Below are 24616 nucleotides of genomic sequence, written 5' to 3'. Positions count from 1 at the left end.
TTTTGCAGAAATGATCAACTTACTGCTTCCATGAAAGCTGGTCATCTATGTATAGATCCAAAAATTTACAGCTGGAAAAGATCTTTGACAAAATGTAATCGTTCACAATATTTTGTTTCTTTTGAACACTTGTTTTGAAGTGAATAATACTTTTTTTCTGTGTTAACTTTTAAGTTCTCTCTTTCAGCTCTAGTTTTTTTTAATAAAGTTTTGAATCTCTTCAGTTATGTTGGACTTACTGCCTGCCAAACAGATTTGTCTTCAGAATACGTAGTAATAAAGTGTTTATTATCTAGAGAACTTGGAAAATCAAATACATAACATGTGAACTGGGACTATCCTAAAATTGAGCCTTGAAGAGGACCAATATTACTACTTCCTGCTCTTTGATTTCCCCACCTCTAGCACTTCTTCACTATCAAGTACACAAAGAGCCAAAGAAAGTGGTACACCTACCTAATATCGTGTAGGGCCCCTGCAGGCATGCAGAACTGCTGCAACACATCATGACATGGACATGAATAATGCCTGAAGAAGTGCTGGAGGGAATTCACACCATGAATTCTGCAGGGCTGTCCATAAATCTGTAAGAGTACGAGGGGATGGAGATCTCTTCTGAACAGCTCTTTGCAGGCCGTTGTGCAGCCGCCGACAAGTCGCGGCCTGCCGAGAGGCCCCAACTCGGCCACGCCAACTCCGAACTTAGAATTCTGGGGTGTCACAACTTGCCCGTTACCTGACAGTGATCACCATAGGAGGTTACCCTCTGAATTGCCATGGGCCACAGTGATGTCATTTGAACTTTAAATGCCATTATGAAACACAAAACATTGAAGATTTGCCTCACAGTGGTAGCCTGTGGTCAACATCACCAGCTGATGACTGCTACCTACAAATTACGGCTTGTATGTGCCACTAGAAAAATGCAATAGAAAGAAGTGCTACATTTTTTGGAGAAACTGGGAGGGTTGAGTCAGCCTAGAATTGTGATCAATGTAGCCTCTAGGCACCCATAATGAAAAACAGGAGGGGAAAAAAGCAGAACTGCACTCTGGTGCACAAAGATGGTGGGCAAGGGAACACTAGGACTGGAACCTGACTCAAAATCAGCTTCTCTTCACTGACAGTTGCGTGATTGGTCTGATTCTGAATAATTATTGTGGAAGAGTGTGGAGGTAGCCAGGTAGGCAACAATGCACATCACAGGCATCCAGATCCATAGGTTCAGCAGGAATGTAGGTCAATCACAGTTTGGATTGTATCAGTTGCAGATACCAGACACCACTTGTCACTGTTGAGGATAAGTAGAGGGCTGTTAAATATTGGAACAAAATCTCCCAGCCTTAAATTCAGCACTTTGACAATGAGTTCATCTTTCAAGACAATAATCCACAAGTGCACTTCCCTCCAGAAAGCCAGAATCAACTGAATGAAATGGCCTGCAATATCAGCTGACATGGACCGCAAGGAGCATGCTTGGTACTGGGTGACCTCAGGAGAGGCCCCTGTCAAAGAGTAGGATGGGCTGGAGTTGCCCTGTCTTAACCACCTTGTGGACTGAACATTAAGAGGATCCAGGCATGCTATAATATATGAGGTGAGGCAACAGCAGATTCAGAATTTTAAAATGTGTACTTTTGATCAGGCTGCCTTTATTTTGATTACTGTTTTGTTTCTATTTCACAATATCTTTATACTTTTGGAAGGCTTATTCTTTCAGTCCCTGCTGCACATGAATATAAATGTATACACATTTATAGAAATGCAGGTGGTGTAAAATGTTTCTTGAGCAGTTTATTCACAGTACATTTGAGCAGTTTTTGTTACTGCAGTGCACATACTCAGTTTTCCAAAATGGCATGACAGAAAATGTATCAAACCTTAACATTAGTTCTTCCTAACTGAAATACAGTTTTTGCTCACCATATGCTATTTCAAATGAATGTAGAGCAGTCTACAGTTCAAGAATGGCTAAGAAAAAAAGAAACATTCCACGTGGGAAAAATATATCTAAAAACAAAGATTCTGTAACTTACCAAACGAAAGCATTGGTACGTTGATAGAAACAATAACAAACACAAACACACACACACACACACACACACACACACACACAAAATTCAAGCTTTCGCAACCCACGGTTGCTTCATCAGGAAAGAGGGAAGAAGAGGGAAAGACAAAAGGATGTGGGTTTCACTGTTTCATTCTCATAGTTAATACATTTTCCTCAAATTCTGCTGTTCAGTATTCCTAACTTCAATGTTCCTAACATGTCCCTTACTCCACTGAGGCAATTCTCTAGTTTTTAATTAGTCACCATTATACTTCCACGGGTTGTTTATAGTTAGGTAGCAGCAGTTTTAAATATTTAGGGTTTATTAACACAGAGGTAACAAGTCGGTGAGTATTTGAGGACAGTATAATGTAATGATTTCCTTGTAGCACAGCAAAAGCAGCATCTGCAATTCCTTCACTCACCATTGTGGCTCTTTTGGTGTATCTACTTCCATAAAAACAGCTAATTGTGGCACATATATTTTTTTTGAAAGTGGTCGTTCGTGTACACATCATGGCCAAGAAATGGTAATTGTCATTATATATGAATCTTTAAGAAGTAGAAAGAGGTTTTCAGAAATCCTAACATAATGAAAATTAAATTAATAGATGCAGATGCTGGGTTGCATTTGTCAAGTTAGATTCTACTAATCTTAGGTAAGAAGACAGTGATATTAATAAAATGTTCTGTACTTACATGAGACTTTTTATTTGATTCACAGGTTGCAATGAATATTTTAAACAATGGTCGCTTTGGGATGGCTGCCGCACTTGCTGGCACAATGCGAGCAGTATCAAAGAAAGCAGTAGAGCATGCCACAACAAGGGTACAATTTGGTCGAAAGATTGACACTTTTGGAAGTATTCAAGAAAAGATTGCTCGAATGGCAATGCTTCAGTATGTTACAGAGTCTCTAGCATATATGATTAGTGGAAACATGGACCGTGGATCTGTTGATTTCCAACTTGAAGCTGCTATTTCAAAGGTAAATGAATAAAAGTAAACATACATGACAGTGCTGTTTCTGTAAGATGTGTTATTGCCTGAGAGTGGCTTAGAAATGATATGTTGAAAATAACACTTAACTAGTGTTTGGGATCTAGAATTTTTTGGGCCTTCAGTTTCTTACTGAACTAGGCGATCTGAGACATTCAAATACCAGTATTATATTGCACAAAAATGTTGCTTAAAGTCTCATATTTATAGTTTTTGCTGCTGAAGGCGAACATCTCATATAAGCGAATAGTGATTATGTAATGAGTAGTAGTGGTTGGATGTTACAAACATATTCTCAGTAACTGCTTCCCTCTGGTAGTGAAGTTTCACAAGTTCAGTTGAGGTAAAATTATCTGTAATGCCATTCATTTGTTACACGAATGTGCAACCCATATCGTCACTGTCATCATGTCTAGCATTACTTGACAAATTTGCTTCACAAATAGGTCTCCTGTGTCACACAGGCCATTATTGGAACTTTTATTAGATGTGGAATACTTTCCCTGTGTGGAACTAACCTATTTACAAGGACTGCCATTTTCTGGAGCCATGCCCTGGAATGAAGGCCACACTACTCAGAACTAAACATTCTTTTCCTCCCAACTTGTACACCATCTCATTTACAAACTGCACCTTGTATTACATTGCTTCCTTACTTTAAGATTGTTATTCTTTTGACTGCTTCACGGAAAGGCTTATTTCATATGTCTCCCCACCAGGATTTATTTCATCCTTTCAAAAGTGAAACTATCTTACAGAAGATTTGAATTAGGGCTGTGTAATGGCTCAACATATAAGTGAACAAAGTGAAACAGCTATAATTATTAGCTATCTTTAAAATGCACTAAATAAATTGTGCTTATTCAAGCTAAATTTAATACTGTAAGTTAGTATTATAAAATTAACGGGAAACCTTCTACTATGGGAAGTTCCTCCTTCCTAATTTTCACTCAGCAGCTGCTATGTGCTACTGCTACATTAGTGTCTTATGTAAAATATAAACACACACACCAAACAAAAGCGCTGGCAGGTCGATAAACACACAAACAAACACAAACATTCACACAAAATTCTAGCTTTCGCAACCAACGGTTGCTTCGCAGGAAAGAGGGAAGGAGAGGGAAAGACGAAAGGATGTGGGTTTTAAGGGAGATGGTAAGGAGTCATTCCAATCCCGGGAGCGGAAAGACTCACCTTAGGGGGAAAAAAAGGACAGGGTACACACACACACACACACACACACACACACACACACACACACACACACACACACATATCCATCTGCACATACACAGACACAAGCAGACATTTGTAAAGGCAAAGAGTTTGGGCAGAGATGTCAGTCGAGGCGGAAGTAAAGAGGCAAAGATGTTGTTGAAAGACAGGTGAGGTATGAGTGGCGGCAACTTGAAATTAGCGGAGGTTGAGGCCTGGCGGATAACGAGAAGAGAGGATATACTGAAGGGCAAGTTCCCATCTCCGGAGTTCTGACAGGTTGGTGTTAGTGGGAAGTATCCAGATAACCCGGACGGTGTAACACTGTGCCGAGATGTGCTGGCCGTGCACCAAGGCATGTTTAGCCACAGGGTGATCCTCATTACCAACAAACACTGTCTGCCTGTGTCCATTCATGCGAATGGACAGTTTGTTGCTGGTCATTCCCACATAGAAAGCTTCACAGTGTAGGCAGGTCAGTTGGTAAATCATGTGGGTGCTTTCACATGTGGCTCTGCCTTTGATTGTGTACACCTTCCGGGTTACAGGACTGGAGTAGGTGGTGGTGGGAGGGTGCATGGGACAGGTTTTACACTGGGAGCAGTTACAAGGGTAGGAGCCAGAGGGTAGGGAAGGTGGTTTGGGGATTTCATAGGGATGAACTAAGAGGTTACGAAGGTTAGGTGGACGGCGGAAAGACACTCTTGGTGGAGTGGGGAGGATTTCATGAAGGCTGGATCTCATTTCAGGGCAGGATTTAAGGAAGTCGTATCCCTGCTGGAGAGCCACATTCAAAATGTGATCCAGTCCCGGAAAGTATCCTGTCACAAGTGGGGCACTTTTGGGGTTCTTCTGTGGGAGATTCTGTGTTTGAAGGGATGAGGAAGTGGCTCTGGTTATTTGCTTTTGTACCAGGTTGGGAGGGTAGTTGCGAGATGCGAAAGCTGTTTTCAGGTTGTTGGTGTAATGGTTCAGGGATTCCGGACTGGAGCAGATTCGTTTGCCACGAAGACCTAGGCTGTAGGGAAGGGACCGTTTGATGTGGAATGGGTTGGCAGCTGTCATAATGGAGGTACTGTTGCTTGTTGGTGGGTTTGATGAGGACGGTCGTGTGAAGCTGGCCATTGGACAGATGGAGGTCAACGTCAAGGAAAGTGGCATGGGATTTAGAGTAGGACCAGGTGAATCTGATGGAATCAAAGGAGTTGAGGTTGGAGAGGAAATTCTGGAGTTGTTCTTCACTGTGAGACCAGATCATGAAGATGTCATCAATAAATCTTTACCAAACTTTGGGTTTGCAGGCCTGGGTAACCAAGAAGGCTTCCTCTAAGCGACCCATGAATAGGTTGGCGTACGAGGGGGCCATCCTGGTACCCATGGCTGTTCCCTTTAATTGTTGGTATGTCTGCCCCTCAAAAGTGAAGAAGTTGTGGGTCAGGATGAAGCTGGCTAAGGTAATGAGGAAAGAGGTTTTAGTTAGCGTGGCAGGTGATCGGCATGAAAGGAAGTGCTCCATCGCAGCGAGGCCCTGGACGTGCGGAATATTTGTGTATAAGGAAGTGGCATCAATGGTTACTAGGATGGTTTCCGGGGGTAACAGACCGGGTAAGGATTCCAGGTGTTCGAGAAAGTGGTTGGTGTCTTTGATGAAGGATGGGAGACTGCATGGTAATGGGTTGAAGGTGTTGATCTACGTAGGCAGATACATTCTGTGGGGGCTTGGTAACCAGCTACAATGGGGCGGCCGGGATGATTGGGTTTGTGAATTTTAGGAAGAAGGTAGAAGGTAGGGGTGCGGGGTGTCGGTGGGGTCAGGAGGTTGATGGAGTCAGGTGAAAGGTTTTGTAGGGGGCCTAAGGTTCTGAGGATTCCTTGAAGCTCTGCCTGGACATCAGGGATGGGATTACCTTGGCAAACTTTGTATGTGGTGTTGTGTGAAAGCTGACGCAGTCCCTCAGCCACATACTCCCAACGATCAAGTACCATTGTCGTGGAACCCTTGTCCGCCAGAAGAATGACGATGGAACAGTCAGCCTTCAGATCATGGATAGCTTGGGCTTCAGCAGTGGTGATGTTGGGAGTAGGATTAAGGTATTTTATGAAGGATTGAGAGGCAAGGCTGGAAGTAAGAAATTCCTGGAAGGTTTGGAGGGGGTGATTTTGAGGAAGAGGAGGTGGGTCCCGCTGTGACGGAGGATGGAATTGTTCCAGGCAGGGTTCAATTTGGATAGTGTCTTGGGGAGTTGGATCATTAGGAGTAGAATTAGGATCATTTTTCTTCGTGGCAAAGTGATATTTCCAGCAGAGTGTATGAGTGTAGGACAGTAAATCTTTGACGAGGGCTGTTTGGTTGAATCTGGGAGTGGGGCTGAAGGTGAGGCCTTTGGGTAGGACGGAGGTTTCGGATTGGGAGAGAGGTTTGGAGGAAAGATTAACTACTGAATTAGGGTGTTGTGGTTCCAGATTGTGTTGATTGGAATTTTGAGGTTTTGGAGGGAGTGGAGCTGGAAGTGGGAGATTGAGTAGATGGGAGAGACTGGGTTTGTGTGCAATGAGAGGAGGTTGAGGTTTGCTGGAAAGGTTGTGAAGGGTGAGTGAGTTGCCTTTATGGAGGTGGGAAACCAGGAGATTGGATAGTTTTTTAAGGTGGAGGGTGGCATGCTGTTCTAATTTGCGGTTGACCTGTAGGAGGATGCTCTGAACAGCCGGTGTGGATGTGGGAGAGGAAAGATCGAGGACTTTCATTAAGTTGACGGGTGTGTTCATTGGCTGAGTTGATGTGTAGGTGAAGGATTAGGTGGGTGAGGGCAGTGGATTGTTCAGTTTGGAACTGGTATAGGGACTGATGGAAAGGCTGACCGATCCATCGCCATTCTTCCGGCGGACAAGGGTTCCACGACCGTGGTACTTGATCGTTGGGAGTATGTGGCTGAGGGACTGCGTCAGCTTTCAGACAACACCACATACAAAGTTTGCCAAGGTAATCCCATTCCTGATGTCCAGGCGGAGCTTCAAGGAATCCTCAGAACCTTAGGCCCCCTACAAAACCTTTCACCCGACTCCATCAACCGCCTGACCCCACCGACACCCCGCACACCTACCTTCTACCTTCTTCCTAAAATTCACAAACCCAATCATCCCAGCCGCCCCATTGTAGCTGGCTACCAAGCCCCCACAAAATGTATCTCTGCCTACGTAGATCAACACCTTCAACCCATTACCATGCAGTCTCCCATCCTTCATCAAAGACACCAACCACTTTCTCGAACGCCTGGAATCCTTACCCAGTCTGTTACCCCCGGAAACTGTCCTAGTAACCATTGATGCCACTTCCTTATACACAAATATTCCGCACGTCCAGTTCCTCACTGCGATGGAGCACTTCCTTTCACGCCGATCACCTGCCACCCTACCTAAAACCTCTTTCCTCATTACCTTAGCCCGCTTCATCCTGGCCCACAACTTCTTCACTTTTGAGGGGCAGACATACCAACAATTAAAGGGAACAGCCATGGGTACCAGGATGGCCCCCTCGTACGCCAACCTATTCATGGGTCGCTTAGAGGAAGCCTTCTTGGTTACCCAGGCCTGCAAACCCAAAGTTTGGTACAGATTTATTGATGACATCTTCATGATCTGATCTCACAGTGAAGAACAACTCCAGAATTTCCTCTCCAACCTCAACTCCTTTGGTTCCATCAGATTCACCTGGTCACCCGAGTGTATACCCGTCCTTTTTTTCCCCCTAAGGTAAGTCTTTCCGCTCCCGGGATTGGAATGACTCCTTACCATCTCCCTTAAAACCCACATCCTTTCGTCTTTCCCTCTCCTTCCCTCTTTCCTGATGAAGCAACCATTTGTTGCGAAAGCTTGAATTTTGTGTGTATGTTTGTGTGTGTATCGACCTGCCAGCGCTTTTGTTTGGTAAGTCTCATCATCTTTGTTTTTAGATATATTTTTCCCACGTGGAATGTTTCCCTATATATATAATAGAGGGAAACATTCCACGCGGGAAAAATATATTTAAAAACAAAGATGATGTGACTTACCATACAAAAGCACTGGCAGGTCGATAGAAACACAGACACCTACATACACACAAAATTCAAGGGTAAGGAGTCATTCCAATCCCGGGAGCGGAAAGACTTACCTTAGGGGGGAAAAAAGGATGGGTATACACTCGCTCGCGCGCGCGCGCGCGCGCGCGACACAAGCAGACATATGGTCTTTAAATATGTCTGCTTGTGTCTGTATATGTGTGGATGGATATGTGTGTGTGTGCGCGCGAGTGTATACCCGTCCTTTTTTTCCCCCTAAGGTAAGTCTTTCCGCTCCCGGGATTGGAATGACTCCTTACCCTCTCCCTTAAAACCCACTTCCTTTCGTCTTTCCCTCTCCTTCCCTCTTTCCTGATGAGGCAACAGTTTGTTGCGAAAGCTTGAATTTTGTGTGTATGTAGGTGTCTGTCTGTTTTTCTATCGACCTGCCAGCACTTTCGTATGGTAAGTCACATCATCTTTGTTTTTAAATATATATATAATCATAAAACCATCATCATCATCATTGTTATCGTTGTCATCAGTTTTCAGTTGAAGTCTGTAAAATTACAGTGATACATTGTGTGACCAGTACTTACCTCTAGGAGATGAAATCTCAGTATTCCCAATAGGCACAATAAAAACACACAAAATCTGTCAGTTGCAAAAAGTAAGAATACATGTCTGGGTCTATTGGCATTACTAAAATTTCACCTCCTGGAGGTAAGTACTGCCCATGTATACTGTCTCCTAGTAATTTTAGTTTCCTCACTGTTTGCTGTGTGCATTGCTAAATATCAGGAAGCTACTTTAATCAAGAAAATAAAGAGATTTTTTAATTTGTTAGATATCCAAAGCTTTTGCTTTGTCTTCTTTCCAGAATACATAACCCTACTCTGAACCCTAACATAACCCTACTCTGAACCCTACGCATGCTGGCACAGATAATATGGATAGGTGTGCCAACAGCACATTTCATTTTGTCAGAAAATAATATTGGAGTCATTGATTAGAAAGAGTGCAATTCTATAAAGTTGGTAAAAGATAGTGGGGTTGTGGGTTAGTGTATGAGGGAAAATATTGCATATCTCATCTGTGGAGATTTGAGTAGACACTATACTTACTGGATCTGTCACCATGTTATTTAGACTTCATACCAACAGCACATAGTGGTTTAGGAATAAGACATATCAGGTCACTGTATTTTGACATGTGATGGGTTGAGCCAAATGCCATTCATTTGAATTTGGAAAAAGAAGTCCCAACATGGGCGAGTTAGATCCCTCTCGGAGGATTCTGTACAAACTTAAGTATGTAACTGTGTATATGGATAGTTCATGCATAGGTTTCGATGAGTGAGTATCAAAGTATGTGACATAAATGACCATATCTTTTGATTGCACTGACTTAGATGATTAACTTGGTTACACCCCCAACATACTACTGACCTTAGTATTTGAAATAAATTTCAACTTGATATCTCTACCCATTCCTGAGAAAAGGGGGTCTTAACAGATGGACAGACAGATGAACAAAAATAAGAGTTCCTTTTGTACCAGTTCATGTGTGGAAACCCAAAAATAAAAATTTCGCTGTATTCTTTAATATTAGATATCAACATACCACTTCTACTGATTTGAAAATATATATTGAACTATGTACCATGTATGTACATTGTTCTTTCATATTTTTTCACAGATGCTGAATACTAGTGATGCCTCAGTTTTCAAAGATTCATGCTGAAATAACAGTGCATTGTGGAGGAAGTATTTGTTTGCGTCCCCCCTGCGCGAGCGCGCTCGCGCGCACACACACACACACACACACACACAACCTTAACATTATTTTGCTGATGATGAGCAAGGATGCATAGGCCTGCTTTTCCATACCAGAGACAAGCAAACAAGTGGCTAAGCAAAATAAATTTTCACTCTGCAGAGGAAAGGGTGTTGATTTGATATTTCCTTTGGAAGGTTGAAGAGGTACTTGCAGAAGCAAAACTGGTGGGCAGTTCGTGAGTCATGAGTTGTGCCAGGATAACTTAGTAAGTGGAGCATTTTCCTGCAAAAGGCAAAGGTTTCACTCCATCTGGAACACAAGTTAAATATTCCAGTAACGGTCAAGTAGCCAGAGCAGTTTGGTTCACTGCACAAAGTTAAATTATAGGTTTCAGAATGTGAAAATTAGTTTTCAACTGCAAAAAAGATCAGTAATCGCATTTAATGAAACCCCCAAATGTAAAGTTCATTGGTGTCCCAAGAGATGCAAAAGAAAACTGGAAACAATGCAGAGAAATCTAATTAAGAATTTTGGTTTTCACTTGAGTGCACTCATCCAGTACTGCACAAAATGTTCAGCGATATGGATGTAAAATTTCTTAACAGCGTTCACTTGACCTCGTAATTTAATTACCAGTTCCTTTGGTGCAGTTTATGTATATAAAGACGTATGAGGGGATTTGATATGTTTATTTCTCACTTAGTTGCCTTAATGGATTTTGGGAAAAGGCCAGTTTTATAAATCATGAACTGAAACTTGAGAAGACTCATCACATAACTGAAATTAATACAACCTTACATTTGTACAATACTAGAAATAAATGTTTGAGCAGTTTTACGAAAAGGATAGATAATGGCAATATTGTGAAAAGGATAGATTGCTGTTCACCATATAGAGGAGATAAGTCAGACAGGCACAACAAAAAGACTGCTATTAAATGTGATCTTTTGCCTTATTAGGGCATAGAAACACACACACACACACACACACACACACGCACGCACAGGTGCGTGACCACCATCTCTGGCCCCCGTGTGTGTGTGTGTGTGTGTGTGTGTGTGTTTTATCCTTTTCCTAATATAGTCATAATTCCACCCTGGATTTTCCATAGCTTAATTTCAACAGTTTCCAGTTTCTTACATGTAATGTTGCAGAGTTTTGTCTTGTTGCTTTTGCAGGTATTTGCTTCTGAGGCTGCATGGACTGTGACAGATGAATCAATCCAAATACTTGGTGGTATGGGTTTTATGAAGGACTGTGGACTGGAAAGGGTTTTGAGAGATCTCAGGATATTTCGCATTTTTGAGGGCACAAATGACATATTAAGGTTGTTTGTGGCATTGACTGGTAAGTAAAATTATAATTCAACAACATATTATGAAACAATCTTTCTTACAGCCCTTCATTCTCTCTTACTGTTAAAACTGGCTTGAAAATTATGGCTCAAAGAATTCTAGAGAGATTTCAAAATGAGGGCAATTGGCGAATATTGTGACAGGTGATGTAAACTGGATCTATCATTATGAGGTTGAAATGAAACACCAGAGTATGGAATGGCAACATTTGGATTTACCATTGAAAAAGAAAACAAGAACAATGTGGCCTGCTTGGAAAGTTACAGGCAGAGTCTTGCAGGATGCAGAGGGTTATATACTGGTTGATTTTTCTTGAACCTGGACAGGCCATAAATGCTGTCTGCTACATTTAGACACTTCTGAAGCGCAATAACACACAGCCTCCTTTTGAATTGAAATTGAGTCAGTAGGGTGCGAATGTCTTCTGCATCCTTCCTACAGTCCGTACTTTTTGTGCCCTCAGACTACCATCTTTCCATTTCTGACTGCTGCAGACCATAATGGTTTGTTAATGTCTTCTGGAATGAACTTCTACTACAAGCAAATTATCAGACTTACGGTATGGCAGGAAAAATATGTATCTCTTCTTTCCCAGTAAAATTCAGAACCTTCTCATTAGTTGTCTGAAAACTCTGCTAATCTTCCACTGTAGAACTACATTTCAAAACCTATTCTGTTCAGTCTGAACTGTTCCTCATCCACATTTCACTGTTGTGTAACACTACATTCTTGACAAATACCTACTGAAAAAAAATTCCTAATATTTAAATTAATATTCTCTTCTTGCTGTTGCCAGTCGGTATTTTATATTCTCTTTACATTGGCCATTGTATTTCAATGCCCAAATAGCAAAACTTTTCTACTACTTTTAGTGTCCCCAACCTAATCTATCAAGGTGGTAGCACAACGGGGAGCATACTTGACTCATTCAGGATGACGACAGTTCCAATTTGCAACCTGATTTAGGTTTTCTATTATGTCCCAAAATTATTTAAATCCATCCTTCACTAATCAGAACTAGCCCTCCATCTCTAATCTTCGTTCTGTCCTAATCTGATTCTCTCACATCACCAGATTTAATTCAACATTCCATAACACTTCTTTTACTTTAGTTGTTGTTCATCTTACAATCTCTTTTGCAAAACACTATCCATTCCTTTCAGCTGCTCTTCCAAGTCATTTGCTGTCTTTGACAGAATTACATAGCAATCAACAAACCTCAGAGTTTTTATGTCTTCTCCCAGAACTTTCATTTTCTTTCCAAATTTCTCCTTGTTTCCTTCATTCTGTCACAAGGAACCTTCATAATTTCTTTCCATCCTTTTAATAACTCTCTCTCTCTTGAGCTGCTATGTTGTGAGTGGTCCACCAAGCTATTTGACAAACACACACACACACACACACACACACACACACACACACACACACACACACACCATCTCCTCATCTTCTGGTACAAAATGAGAGATAATTGTGTTAAAATTCTTTCGAGCTTCCAGTCATGTCAAGTGGTTTAAAATCCTCTGCCATTGTCATGTGGTGACTCTTTTGGTTGCTGCTACGTCACTTGTGCTTGCTCCAGCACCATATAAGGTAACGTTTTCAGTGCTCGCCTGCCACACTTGCTTCAACCTTTCAATGGCCACGTCCCAAGCTGTACTTAGTTGCAGGTTGCTGTCTTTATTGAGGGTGTTGTCAAAAATTGTATCTCAATTGCTTCTTTTATTACACTGTATTAGAAACCATTAGTCTGTGTAATAACTGATGTCTCTTCAAATGCAATATGAGTTCCATTTTCTAGAGTATATTCTGCTACTGCTGATTTCTAATGGTACCGAAAACAAAAGCATCTCTTGTGTTCTACACAGCACTGTCCAATAGTATGCACAGTCTGACCGACATAAAACTGTCCATACCCACACCGTATTTTATATATTCCTGGCATTCTGAGGCCTGCATCGTTTTTCACAGACCAAATGACCTGTCGAATTTCAGTTGCAGTCTGAAGAAGAAATTGATTTGATGCCCCCATAGGAGTCAGTTAATCTTTCCTGTTACTGAGCCACAGAATGGCAAAGACATATGCTTTTTAGAATCCTCCTCAGGGTCCTTCTGCTTCAGATTTTTGGAAAGAAATCTAATAGTTGCTGTAGCTGTTTTCCTTGAAAACTTTCCCTAATGGCTCAGTTCCTTGGTTTTCACCATCTGAGACATCTTTCACTTAATTTACCAAGGTCCTCTGAACAGAATGTTTCTGCAACAGAAGGTGATGGCTGTTAGCGTGCAGATATCGGTCTGTGTGTGTGGGTTTCCAGTAAATGCTGTGGCTGAGGCATCCATTTGCTTTATGGCAGACAAGGATATCATGTAATGGCAAGGCACCATCTGTCTCTACCTCCATTGCGAATTTTATGTTGTCATGGATATTGTTGATGCAGTCCAAGAATTCTCTCAGTTTTTCACATCCATAAGACCAGACAACAAACGTGATGTCAGTGTAATGATAAAAGCAGCTACACTTTGCAGAAGCCATGTCCAGGGCAATGTCTTCAAAGAACTTCATAAACAAGTTGACTATAAAAGGAGCTAATGGACTCCCCATCATGATGCCGTCCATCTGTTAAAAATATTCTACATCGTACAAAAATAATTATAGCAGTGTGTGCTTAAATAAATTCACAACGAGGTCATCAAACAACTGGGAGAGCAGATCTAAATAATAATTGATGGGAACACACATGAATGACACAACATCAAAGCTGACCATAATATCTCCTTGTCCAAGACACAGGCATTTAATTTGACTGAGGAAGTTGATCACATTGTTGATGTGGTGCGCACAGTGACCAACATGCAGAGTAAAGAGGCTGGCCAGTTGTTTCACGAGTCTATAAAGTGGCAATCCAATGGTGATCATGAAGGGAATAGAGTTGTGTCCTTCTTGTAAACTGTTAGAAGGCCACTCAATGTAGATGGTAGAGGTGCCATAGGAAGGAGATTTTATGACATTCTCTTGAGAAGCTCTGATGTCTTCCTCATTATTCTGGGCATTTGTTCCTTTGATAATTTTTTGATGTATGTCCTCCTCCAGCATCAACTAAACCTTCGCTTCAGTCAGCTCATTCCATAATGACCACTGCACTGCCTTTGTCAGCTGGCAGGACTATGAAGAGAGGATCGTTTCAGACTTCTTAAAGATCATTACATTCAGCTCTTTTCATGTTGGGGGTTGGCAGCTTGGATTTTAAGAGAATGTAGCTTGTTTCTCAATGAATTTCTTTAGCAGATTCATTGGGCTTCTTGTGAACTGCTTGTGCTACACCACTTATTATGTCAGTGAAAGGGATACTATGTGATGATGGTGCAAAATTAAGACCCTTCGTAAGAGCCGAAATCGCACGTGCATCGATGTTTCTCATAGTCATGTTGATAACTGCGTGTTGTGTTGTTTTCTACTCTGCCGCATACTGTTGTTGTGAAAGCCAGTTGAATTTCCCATTCTACCTCTCCTTGGCTGTTCTGTGATGACATTTATTGTGCTACTGTGGCTGCATCAATCCATTCCCAATACAAAACTGAGAGTAACTCTGTCAGCTGCAGATGAACAGCTATTAGCTCGTAGGCATTTGTATTCAACTGCTTTCTGGTGTGACGCACCCTCTCTAGATGAAGCTAGCATGACAAAATATTCTCTTGGCTGCAGCAGTATTGATATGGTGGCTCACAAAGGCAAAACATGGAATCATCATCTCTTCATGGTGCTGTTGTGGATTTATTTAAGCACACTGTGATGTCACTTTTTTTTGTATGGTGGAGAATATTTTAATCAGACAGACTGTGTCATGATGGGGAGCCCATTAGCTCCAACTATAGACAACACATTTATGGAGTACTTTTGAGGACAAGAACCTGGACACAGTTCCTGTACAGCCTAGTTGCTTTTGTCGTTACATTGACGACACGTTCGTTGTGTGGTCTCATGGATGTGAAAAGATGGGAGTATTCTTGCCGCACATCAACAATATCTGTGATAACAAGTTCATGAGGTAGAGGCAGATGGTGCCTTGCCATTCCTTGACTTCCTCGTCCGCCATGAAGCAGACGGGTGTTTCAGTCACGATGTTTACCAGAAACTCACCCACACAGACTGATACCTGCACACTAAAATCTATCATCATCCACTCCAGAAATGTTCTTTTCTGAGGCCCTTGGTGGATCAAATGGTAGCTGTCTCAATTGGTGATTTTCAAGGAAAACAGCTACAACCACCGCCAGACTAAAAAATGGTTTCAGAACACCAGGAGTACATAAAATAACAAGCAGGTACGAACAGTTTGCAGTCACTCAGACTGCATACTATCAAACAGTGCTGTGCAGAACAAGAGGTGCTTTTGCCTTCAGTACCATGAGAAATCAGTGGTAGCAAAGCATGCTCTAGAAAACAGACATCGTATTGCATTAGAAGAGACATTGTAATAAAACAAGTGATAGAATAAAAGTTTGTGACAACATGCCAATAAAGATGACAAGCCTGCAACTTGGGTCTTGGGGTCATTGGAAGGTTGCAGCAGGCACACAACGAAAACATTACCTTATATGGCAATGGAGGATGCATCAGTGACGTCACAGAAGGCAGCGCGGCTATCTATGTAAGGATGGCAGCAGCAGCCAGCTGGTAGCTTGAGAGAATTTTATCAGTACATATTTTAGCAAAACCATGCATTCGAGAAATAATTATTTCATAAGCTTGCTATCAAATGGCTTTCTTTCATCCTGATCAAAAGTTTGAGCCATTGAAATGGTGAGTTCCTCAATATCAATGTCAATCAATAAAGTTTGTGTTGTTTTTCAGGCTAAATGACACTTTGTGAATATATTTTGATTGGTAAATGTGAATATTAAGTTCATAAAGTTCCAGTTTCTGGGAATTGGCTTTGGAGATACCTGTCACTCATTTGCCTTGTAGTATATTAGTCTGAAGTAATTACTTGCAAATAAGATTTTCATGGTTAATGCAGAAGCCACATCAATATAACTATTTTGTTTTACAGGTATTCAGTATGCTGGAGCTCATCTGCGAGAATTGCAGAAGGCTTTTAAGAACCCTGCAGCAAACCTTGGACTTATATTTGGTGAGGCAACCAAACGAGCTATTCGATCTGTTGGCTTGGCCAGCCCTCCATCATTGTCTCATGTTGTGCATCCCAATCTTTCTTCTTCTGCCACACTCGCCTCTAAGGTATGAAACAATCAGCAATGTGTTCATATTTCTCAACACAGTCAAGAGAATGAGCTAAGAGTGTGGACATTTTTCTTCTGTGTGCCGCAGCAAAAATGTACTGCCACAGTATTGGGCATATTCTAAATTGTGCATCCCAGACCATCTTTACAAAAGTGAAAACTAGAAAAGGGGTATGCATTGTTACAAAGCTGCTTTTACCCAAGAAGTTTGGCTACTGTGTCACCTGTCACTATGGAAACTATCATGTTGTACCAAATTCCTCATTTCCAGTTGCCTCCATTTTCATACTTGCAGCCATAGTATTGTGCTGAAACGACAGAGGCCAATTACTAGAGAGAGAACAGATGCTTCGGAATAATAACTTTAACTGTAAAAACAGCACTGAGATAATCACTCTGGCTAGAACAGCTTCAATCTTTATTTAGTCTTGTTGACTGAAAGAGTTCACTATGTTAAAAATGAGTGGGAGCATTTGAAAATATACAATGGGCTGCAAGCAAAATGATTTTTCGAACTGTGGTTGGTGTCACCAAGAACAGTGATGAGTACTTTTTTCTTTCCCCATTGGCAACCTTGGATAATTTATTGTCTGACAGATGGCCAATTTCCAGAAGCAAACTAAATGGAAAGGAACACTAAAAATTTTTATCTCTGCTTAAAGAAAATTGTCATAGCTCATGTCAGTAAAATACAGCGAGTGCTGCCAAGTGTCTAGCATCTCGTATATCACGAAAAACTCACCTGTTGATCCATATTAATAATTAAAAAAGACCTAATAGAAAACAAGATTGTTCAGAACCTCCCACGCTGTTGAGTACCTCAATAGCACAAACAGAACTACTGACGGTAATGCCTTTGCTTGGTCCAACATAGACTGATCAGATCCTAGCTAACCACTATAAGTACCTAGGATGGTTACAGGAGCTTAAAAAGTGGACCATAACCTGTATTTGTACAGATACTTAAAGATGCAGATAATGTGGCCTGATGACTGTTCTTCCTTATGTGGCATACACACAAGATTTAGCTGACTTACGAAAATAAAACACCATCATTGATGGCAACCATTTAAGGCCTGATAAACCAACAGTGACATACAGCCCCAGTTGCCTTAGCAAGATTTCAGAAGTTGTCTGTGGTTTATGAATGCCACTGCTCCAACATCTTGACCAAGCCTTACAGAAATGAGATTACAAGATGCAGAAACTTTACTGTTGCTTATTTATGCTTCATACTCAGTTGCAAATCGCAGGGTAAAAAGTTGTAAGGTTTTCCGTAGTCATTTAAGATACAGATGCATGTTAAACTATGCCATAGCTGTCTAATACATTTTCCCCACTTTTCTCAAGATATTCAAATTTTGGAATAGCTGCTGCTATAAGCATATTTTGGAGTATGTTATATGTAGAAGACATGTTTTAAACATATGTATACTATTATAAAACGAACAAACTGTTAGTGCACTTGAATGAAAAGGTCTTCTATCAGTACAGTAACACACACCCAAACTATACAATGTCAACATTAATTCTACATTTAACAATTTTTGCTGTTCTACAAATGTGCATTACATCACGCATGAGGAGTCACTACTTCAAGACTATATTTTATCAGTTTATGTAATGCAATGACTTTTGTTTTTAATTGACAGTAGAAGACAGGGCTCATTTAATTTTATTTTCAGGCCATTGCTGCATACGGGAGTTCTGTGGAATCTGCACTAATCAAATATGGACGAGGAATTGTTGAAGAACAATTTATTTTGAATAGACTGGCAAATGCTGCAATTGATATTTACACGATGGTGGTAGTTCTGTCTAGAGCAACAAAGTCTTTGAATAGTAACCTGAAATCTGCAGCGTATGAACAAATGATTGTTGAAATTTGGTGTCGAGAGGTATGTTGAATAGTTATTTAATAAGGTGTTTAAATGAAGATACACATATTCCAATTTCAGGTTTAACAGGAAGAAGTATGTAGATTATAGGGATACTGTAAGTGATATCCTTGCCAGTGAACTACTGAGTAAAAGGCACTAACTGGCGAACCTTAGCTTCTATAATTTTCTGCAGTTTCTCACCATTTCTCCGGCAGACAATGCAGTGTCATGATGACCATACAAGTTAGTAGCAAGCACATGATAACGTAGTTGGGCCTCAAATGAGCATGTAGTGAAAGCTGTGAATCACAAATATACAAAGCTGGATCAAAAAGTGTTTAATAGTGCACTGAAGGAAATATTCCATTGGAATAGGAATGTTGAAGTACCTGCGGGTTTTTTGGTTCAGAATGGTTCAAATGGCTCTGAGCACTATGGGACTCAACGGCTGTGGTCATAAGTCCCCTAGAACTTAGAACTACTTAAACCTAACTAACCTAAGGACATCACACACATCCATGCCCAAGGCAGGATTCGAACCTGCGACCATAGCGGTCGTGCGGTTCCAGACTGTAGCGCCTTTAACCGCTCGGCCACTCCGGCCGGCGTTTTTTGGAGGGCTTGAATTTTAAAATTAGTCCGTATTAACAAAGTGAATGAGTGTGTACACTTTTCCATTGTTTGAAAGTGAATAAATTAAGTATGTCATCTTTTATCCCAGAGGAGCATTAACACATTTTATTGTAGAGTTTTGGCATAGTCCAATTGCCAACCATTAAAAACCATGGTCAGAAAGCTTAAAATAATGGGAGGACAGCTTACAAGATTATAGTTTTATTTGATGCCAACATGTCTGTTGTGAATGACAAGGTGATTTGCAGGAGGATGAAGGATGTAATTGGCAGCTTTGTTCAAGGAATGATTTTGGAAAACGTAGGTATTATCTGAAGCAACTTAGGAAAAGCATAATACAATAAAATAAAAACGGAATGACTAGATGGAGGTCTGAACTTTGTAATAATATTTGATTTTCTTAAAGAAGTCCTATGTCAACAAACAATGGGAAGGGGAGGCTGCAGTGTGAAGTTTTATTCAAGTAATTATAATTTCATGTTGCAAGGGAAGCATACGCAGACTGTTGACTTAGATCACGTAATAAAGGAGGTTGAATCATAATAGGAGAATATTTCGTATTATGTTTACATGGAAAAAAAGTGCTCAAAGTGGTGATGACTGACGAAAAGAGTGCACACTTCTCTCTGAACTGGACTGTCTCTACTGTAATAGTGTGATGTTATATTCATAATACGACACCTATTAGTGGACATTAATTTGCTCTGCTGGGGGCACTTTTCATGAGGTGTCTCAATGTCTGTGGAGAAATGGCAACGTGTTCTTCCTCAAGAGCTGAAACCAGGGTAGGTAGTTGGACGTTGGGGTGTGAAGCAAAGTCTTATGTTCTGACTCATCCCAAAGTTGTTCCACAAGGTTTAGGTCAGGACTTTGGCCAGCCTAGTCCATTTCAGAAATGTTATTGTCCACATACCATTGCCTCACAGATGCTGCTTTATAAAAGGGTGCACTGTTATGTTCATACAGTCAGTCATTGTCTCCGAACTGTTCATATACTGTAAGCAGTGTATACAATGCTGTAAAATCTGGTCATATCCTTCTACATTTAGCGTTTCCTTAAGTACAATAAGGAGAAAAACACCATATCATACCACCAGCTCCTCCATGCTTCACTGTTGACACTTCACATAATGGCAGGTAATGTTATTTAGCCATAGGCCGAGCCCAAAGCTTTCCACTGGATTGGTACTTCGTATAGTAGGATTCATCATACCAAATAACTCATTTCCAGTGGCATTGCACTTTACACCACTTCAAGCATCACTTAGCATTGACTACAGAAATGTTTGGCATACGAGGAGCTGCTCAACATTGCACCCCTGTAAATCCCTATGCACATTCACTGTTCTATCTGGACTGCTGGTAGCACTTTGAAACTCAAGACTGACTTCTTGTGATGATTTCATGCAATTTTTTACAACCACCCTTTGCAATGCTTGGTGGCCCCTGTACACGAGGTTTGTCTGATCTGGGTTTAGCTGTGGTTGTTCCTCCATGTCTTAACTTTCATCAACAGTCGACTTGGACAGCCTTAAAAGCAAAGCAGTCACCTATCCGAAGATTGTTTTGAACACCACAGTACTGTATTAGGCTTGGTCCTGTTGGAGGTGGTACACAGATGCCTTCTTCCAACATTTGAACTGAATTACCCAGCCACTTAAAGGGGAAACTACAGTTTAACATGGAATCCAAACCGTCATGCAGTTCAGAATTTTTCACATCAACAGACATTGTCACAGGTGGAAGAAGTGATAAGTGACAGATAAGAATTGGGGATTGACTGGATATCGAGCCCAAGATCTTTGGATATGCATTCTGGCATTTTACTAATGAGCCACCAAGCTCTGTAAGGGGTGAAATGTCCATGATGTATTTGTTACTGCTTCTCTACTTACAACAAAAAGCTCCTTACTCCTTTTATACTGGCAGGTATGGCTCTCTGACATCTAGAGGTCTATTCCACACTACATAGTGGGTGCATCTGTCCTTTCAGTGAAATGTGAAACTACACGGTCCAGTCACATTTAGTGATCACCACCTGTGTTTGATGTCAATGTGCAATAACCACTCACAACTGACAGATGGCAGCACCAGCAGTGGAAGGTGTATAAAGTGTCAGGAAGATAAGGAAAACAGTGCAGACATTTTTGTAATGCGGACATCTAAAAGGACATGATCACTGGCTTTTGGACCAAGGATGGAAGGATTTTCGAAATAGCTAAGTTTGTAAACTACACATGTGCTGCCATGGCTAAATTATACTGTGCATGGCAAAATGGTGTTATCCAAAACTGACACTGAATCATCTGTGGTGCACTATGGGCCATGAAAGACAGGGGTGATGTGTAAAGTGAATAGATGAGCAACTGATGCCCAAGTGAACGAAGGGGCTACCAACAGCATCTCCTCAGTGAATGATGCTGTGTGTGGAGCTCCGCAGCAGCTGTCTGGTTGATGCACCCATGCTGTCTGCTATTCATCAGTAATGAAAGCCGGAATTTTCACGTCACTACCACAACTTGACATCCACTGAGTGGTGAGAGGTGGCTTTTTTAGATTAATCAGGTTTTATGCTCCATCAGACAGATGGTTGTTGGAATATACAGCCATGCAACAATTGTTGAAACATTTCAGGCCAAAGGAAGAAGCTTTTATGAGCTGGGTAAAATCAAACAATGGAAAATCTAGGATGAAATGTAACAACTTTATGAATAGGATAGTTGCTACTCGTGAAGATACCGAGTCACAAATAGGCACAACAAAAATGCTGTCACAAAGTTAGCTTTCGGCCAACAAGGCCTTTGTTGAACACGCTCGCGCGCACAAAGGCAGTCTGTCTTCAGCTGTCAGAGGCTATGGTCAGGTGTGTGTGTGTGCGTGCGTGCGTGTGCGTGCGTGCGTGCGTGTGCGCGCGCAGTTTTTTTTCCCCCCCCGAATGGCATCTGCCAGCAGGACAATGCTACATGTTGTACAGCTCGCAGTGTACATGTGTGGTTTGAAAAGGACCGGGATGAATTTACTGTACTCTTCTGGCCACCGAACTCCCCAGATTTAAACCCACTCGAGAATCTGCAGGACCATTTCAATAGGGCTACTTGCACCATCGAGCCTTAACCAAGAAACCTAGTGCAGCTGGCCATGGCATTTGAGTCAGTAAGGCTCCACATCCCTGTCGATACCTTCCAGAACCTCACTGACACTTTTCCTGTAGAATGAGCTTTTTGTTTCTGAAGCAACTGAGATTGGAGCAACTCCATACATAAGCTAGTGCTGCCTGCCGCAACAAGTAACTTCATTTTTCACAGTGCATTATTAAGTTTTGGATCCTATAGATTCATCTCGAAGTGCTTTTTCTGAATCATCACTCATAAGTCATCTTGCACTACTACTGATCATAATAAAATTAACACAATTGACTGCCCTATGCATAGTGGTTGCTGTTACACTGCCAGCGCAGCAAGCACATAACTTATGTATGATATTCTGCTGTGGTCGTTGGTGATCTAGTGGCCATCAACATGTCATAGTGCCACCACTGAAGTGGATCATTAAGAGTGTGACAGAAGAGCTTCCCATGGGAAAAGATCTCTTGCACAACCATTTAAAAGATACCTTGGCAATATTCAAAGTGATTTGGAAAATTATTTGTGAGGACAGTGCAAAACAAAGTGGCTTGATATTTTTTTCTTTAGCAGAGTGCCTATATGGCTTCTAAAATTTAATAATCATAATAGGATGGACATATTCGGCTGTAAGCTAACCTAAACATTTTAGAAAAAGTTAGTTTTGTATATGTAGAAGTGCATTCCAAAATACTCACAAAATGGTAAACCTGGAAGTGCAGTGAATTCATCACTGTAGTTTGGAAAGTGTGCAGAAGCATTTAATTACACTGCAACACCATGAAGAGGCATGCAAAAAACATCAAATTTGCATAAACTGTACTACGTATTTCGATAAGTAAATTATAACCATTTCAGTTTAACCACCCAAAGTTGGTAGCGGTAACGCCATCTATAAGGAAAGATTATATAATAGGTTTCTTATTCAGAAATCAGATTTGTTAGTGGAGACAATCTTGTTGTACTTCGTGTAAGAAGGAGAAATGTATACCAGTGTGTAATTTAAGATCTTGAAATATTAATTCCATGTTATTTACATGTTCTGGAAAATAATTGCTGCTTTTGTCTTTCTTCTCTACAGGCCTCAAAACGTGTCGAGCAGAACCTTCAGGCAACTGCAAGTGAGGATGTTCTTGACACATTTAAAAAGATGAGTGAACTTTCCAAAAATATATGCACAAATGGTGGCCTGGTTCAACTAAACCCTCTAAACTTGTAACATGAGTTACTGAAAATTGCTATGAGATATATATTTCGAAGCACTAGTTCTCCGTGGAACTCCTAACGGAAACTTTTCAGAAAATGTTTCAACAGTATTGCACTTTTACATATTTTATTTCTGTATGAAGATCTGATTTCTTTAATTTTATTACATTATGGATGCTGATTTTTGTTATCTGTACCACACTGAAGGATGTTGTTGTTCTCACATAAAATGTGTGTTTGGAACTCGACTGAAACTTGTGGTTAAGCTGGATGTCAGTATTCATCATAAGGATGCATACCATTGCCTTACAAAGTAAGCTCTCTGTACTCTAAAACCTTTGCTGCAAAACTGACAATTCTCCCTAAAAAAAAAAAAAAACCTCACCACTCTATAAGCTGGTGCCAATCAGCACTTGACAATAGAAAGTCCATGACAAATACATTTTTTCCCTTAAGCTTGCATCATGCATCTAAAGCAATTTTTTTTACTAAATTAAAATCAAAGAAATGGAGCAGCTTTTAAAAATGAAAAAAAAGCAGGCTGTGTGTATTCAATGTGTGTTTCTCATGTTAAATTGTGAAATAGAACAAATATACAATGTATTTAACACTTTGATACCATCTGTCATACAGATTTACTTAAAATAATTATTTTGATATTGCAAAAAATGTGTGAACTTCACTGCTAGGTAATAAGTATGATTTGTATATACAGTTTTTATGTCTAAATAAAGTCTATTTTTTGTATCATTGACTAATTCAAGAAACTGGTATGGAGCAAAATGACCCATGGTTTCCTGTCTACCTTTTATGCATTGACTTGAGGTCCATAACCAAGTTGTAGAGACTGAGCTTAAGTAAGTACTGTGATATCATGATGGTTTAAGATCTCTTACACCACTGATAACACTTCTATTCCACAACAGAGTGCAGGTTACAATTGATGCAGTACTCTTCTTTCCTCTGACTTGACTTTGCCTTATAACAGAAAATCTCCATGTAACACAAGTTTTCAAGAATTAATAATCATAATCTTTTCAGATGAAGAAGCAGGTGATCTTTGTGAAACTAATACCTTAACAATTGCAACAAGGAC

General features: G+C 40.7%; 1 protein-coding gene across 1 annotated transcript in view; it reads left to right on the top strand.

Moving 5' to 3' along the window:
- The window catches only part of LOC124791256 (very long-chain specific acyl-CoA dehydrogenase, mitochondrial), a 60138-nt gene extending 36223 nt beyond the window's left edge, over window positions 1–23915 (top strand). The window contains exons 7-11 of the mRNA XM_047257846.1: window positions 2778–3041; window positions 11262–11430; window positions 16490–16677; window positions 18365–18577; window positions 23396–23915. Coding sequence (XP_047113802.1) covers window positions 2778–3041; window positions 11262–11430; window positions 16490–16677; window positions 18365–18577; window positions 23396–23533 — 972 coding nt within the window. The 3' untranslated portion in view covers window positions 23534–23915. The remainder of the gene's footprint in view (window positions 1–2777; window positions 3042–11261; window positions 11431–16489; window positions 16678–18364; window positions 18578–23395) is intronic.
- Window positions 23916–24616: the final 701 nt, after the last annotated feature.

This window comes from Schistocerca piceifrons, chromosome 1 (genome assembly GCF_021461385.2).
Source record: "Schistocerca piceifrons isolate TAMUIC-IGC-003096 chromosome 1, iqSchPice1.1, whole genome shotgun sequence".
Taxonomy (NCBI): domain Eukaryota; kingdom Metazoa; phylum Arthropoda; class Insecta; order Orthoptera; family Acrididae; genus Schistocerca; species Schistocerca piceifrons.
This window is presented reverse-complemented; position numbering and strand designations above follow the sequence as displayed.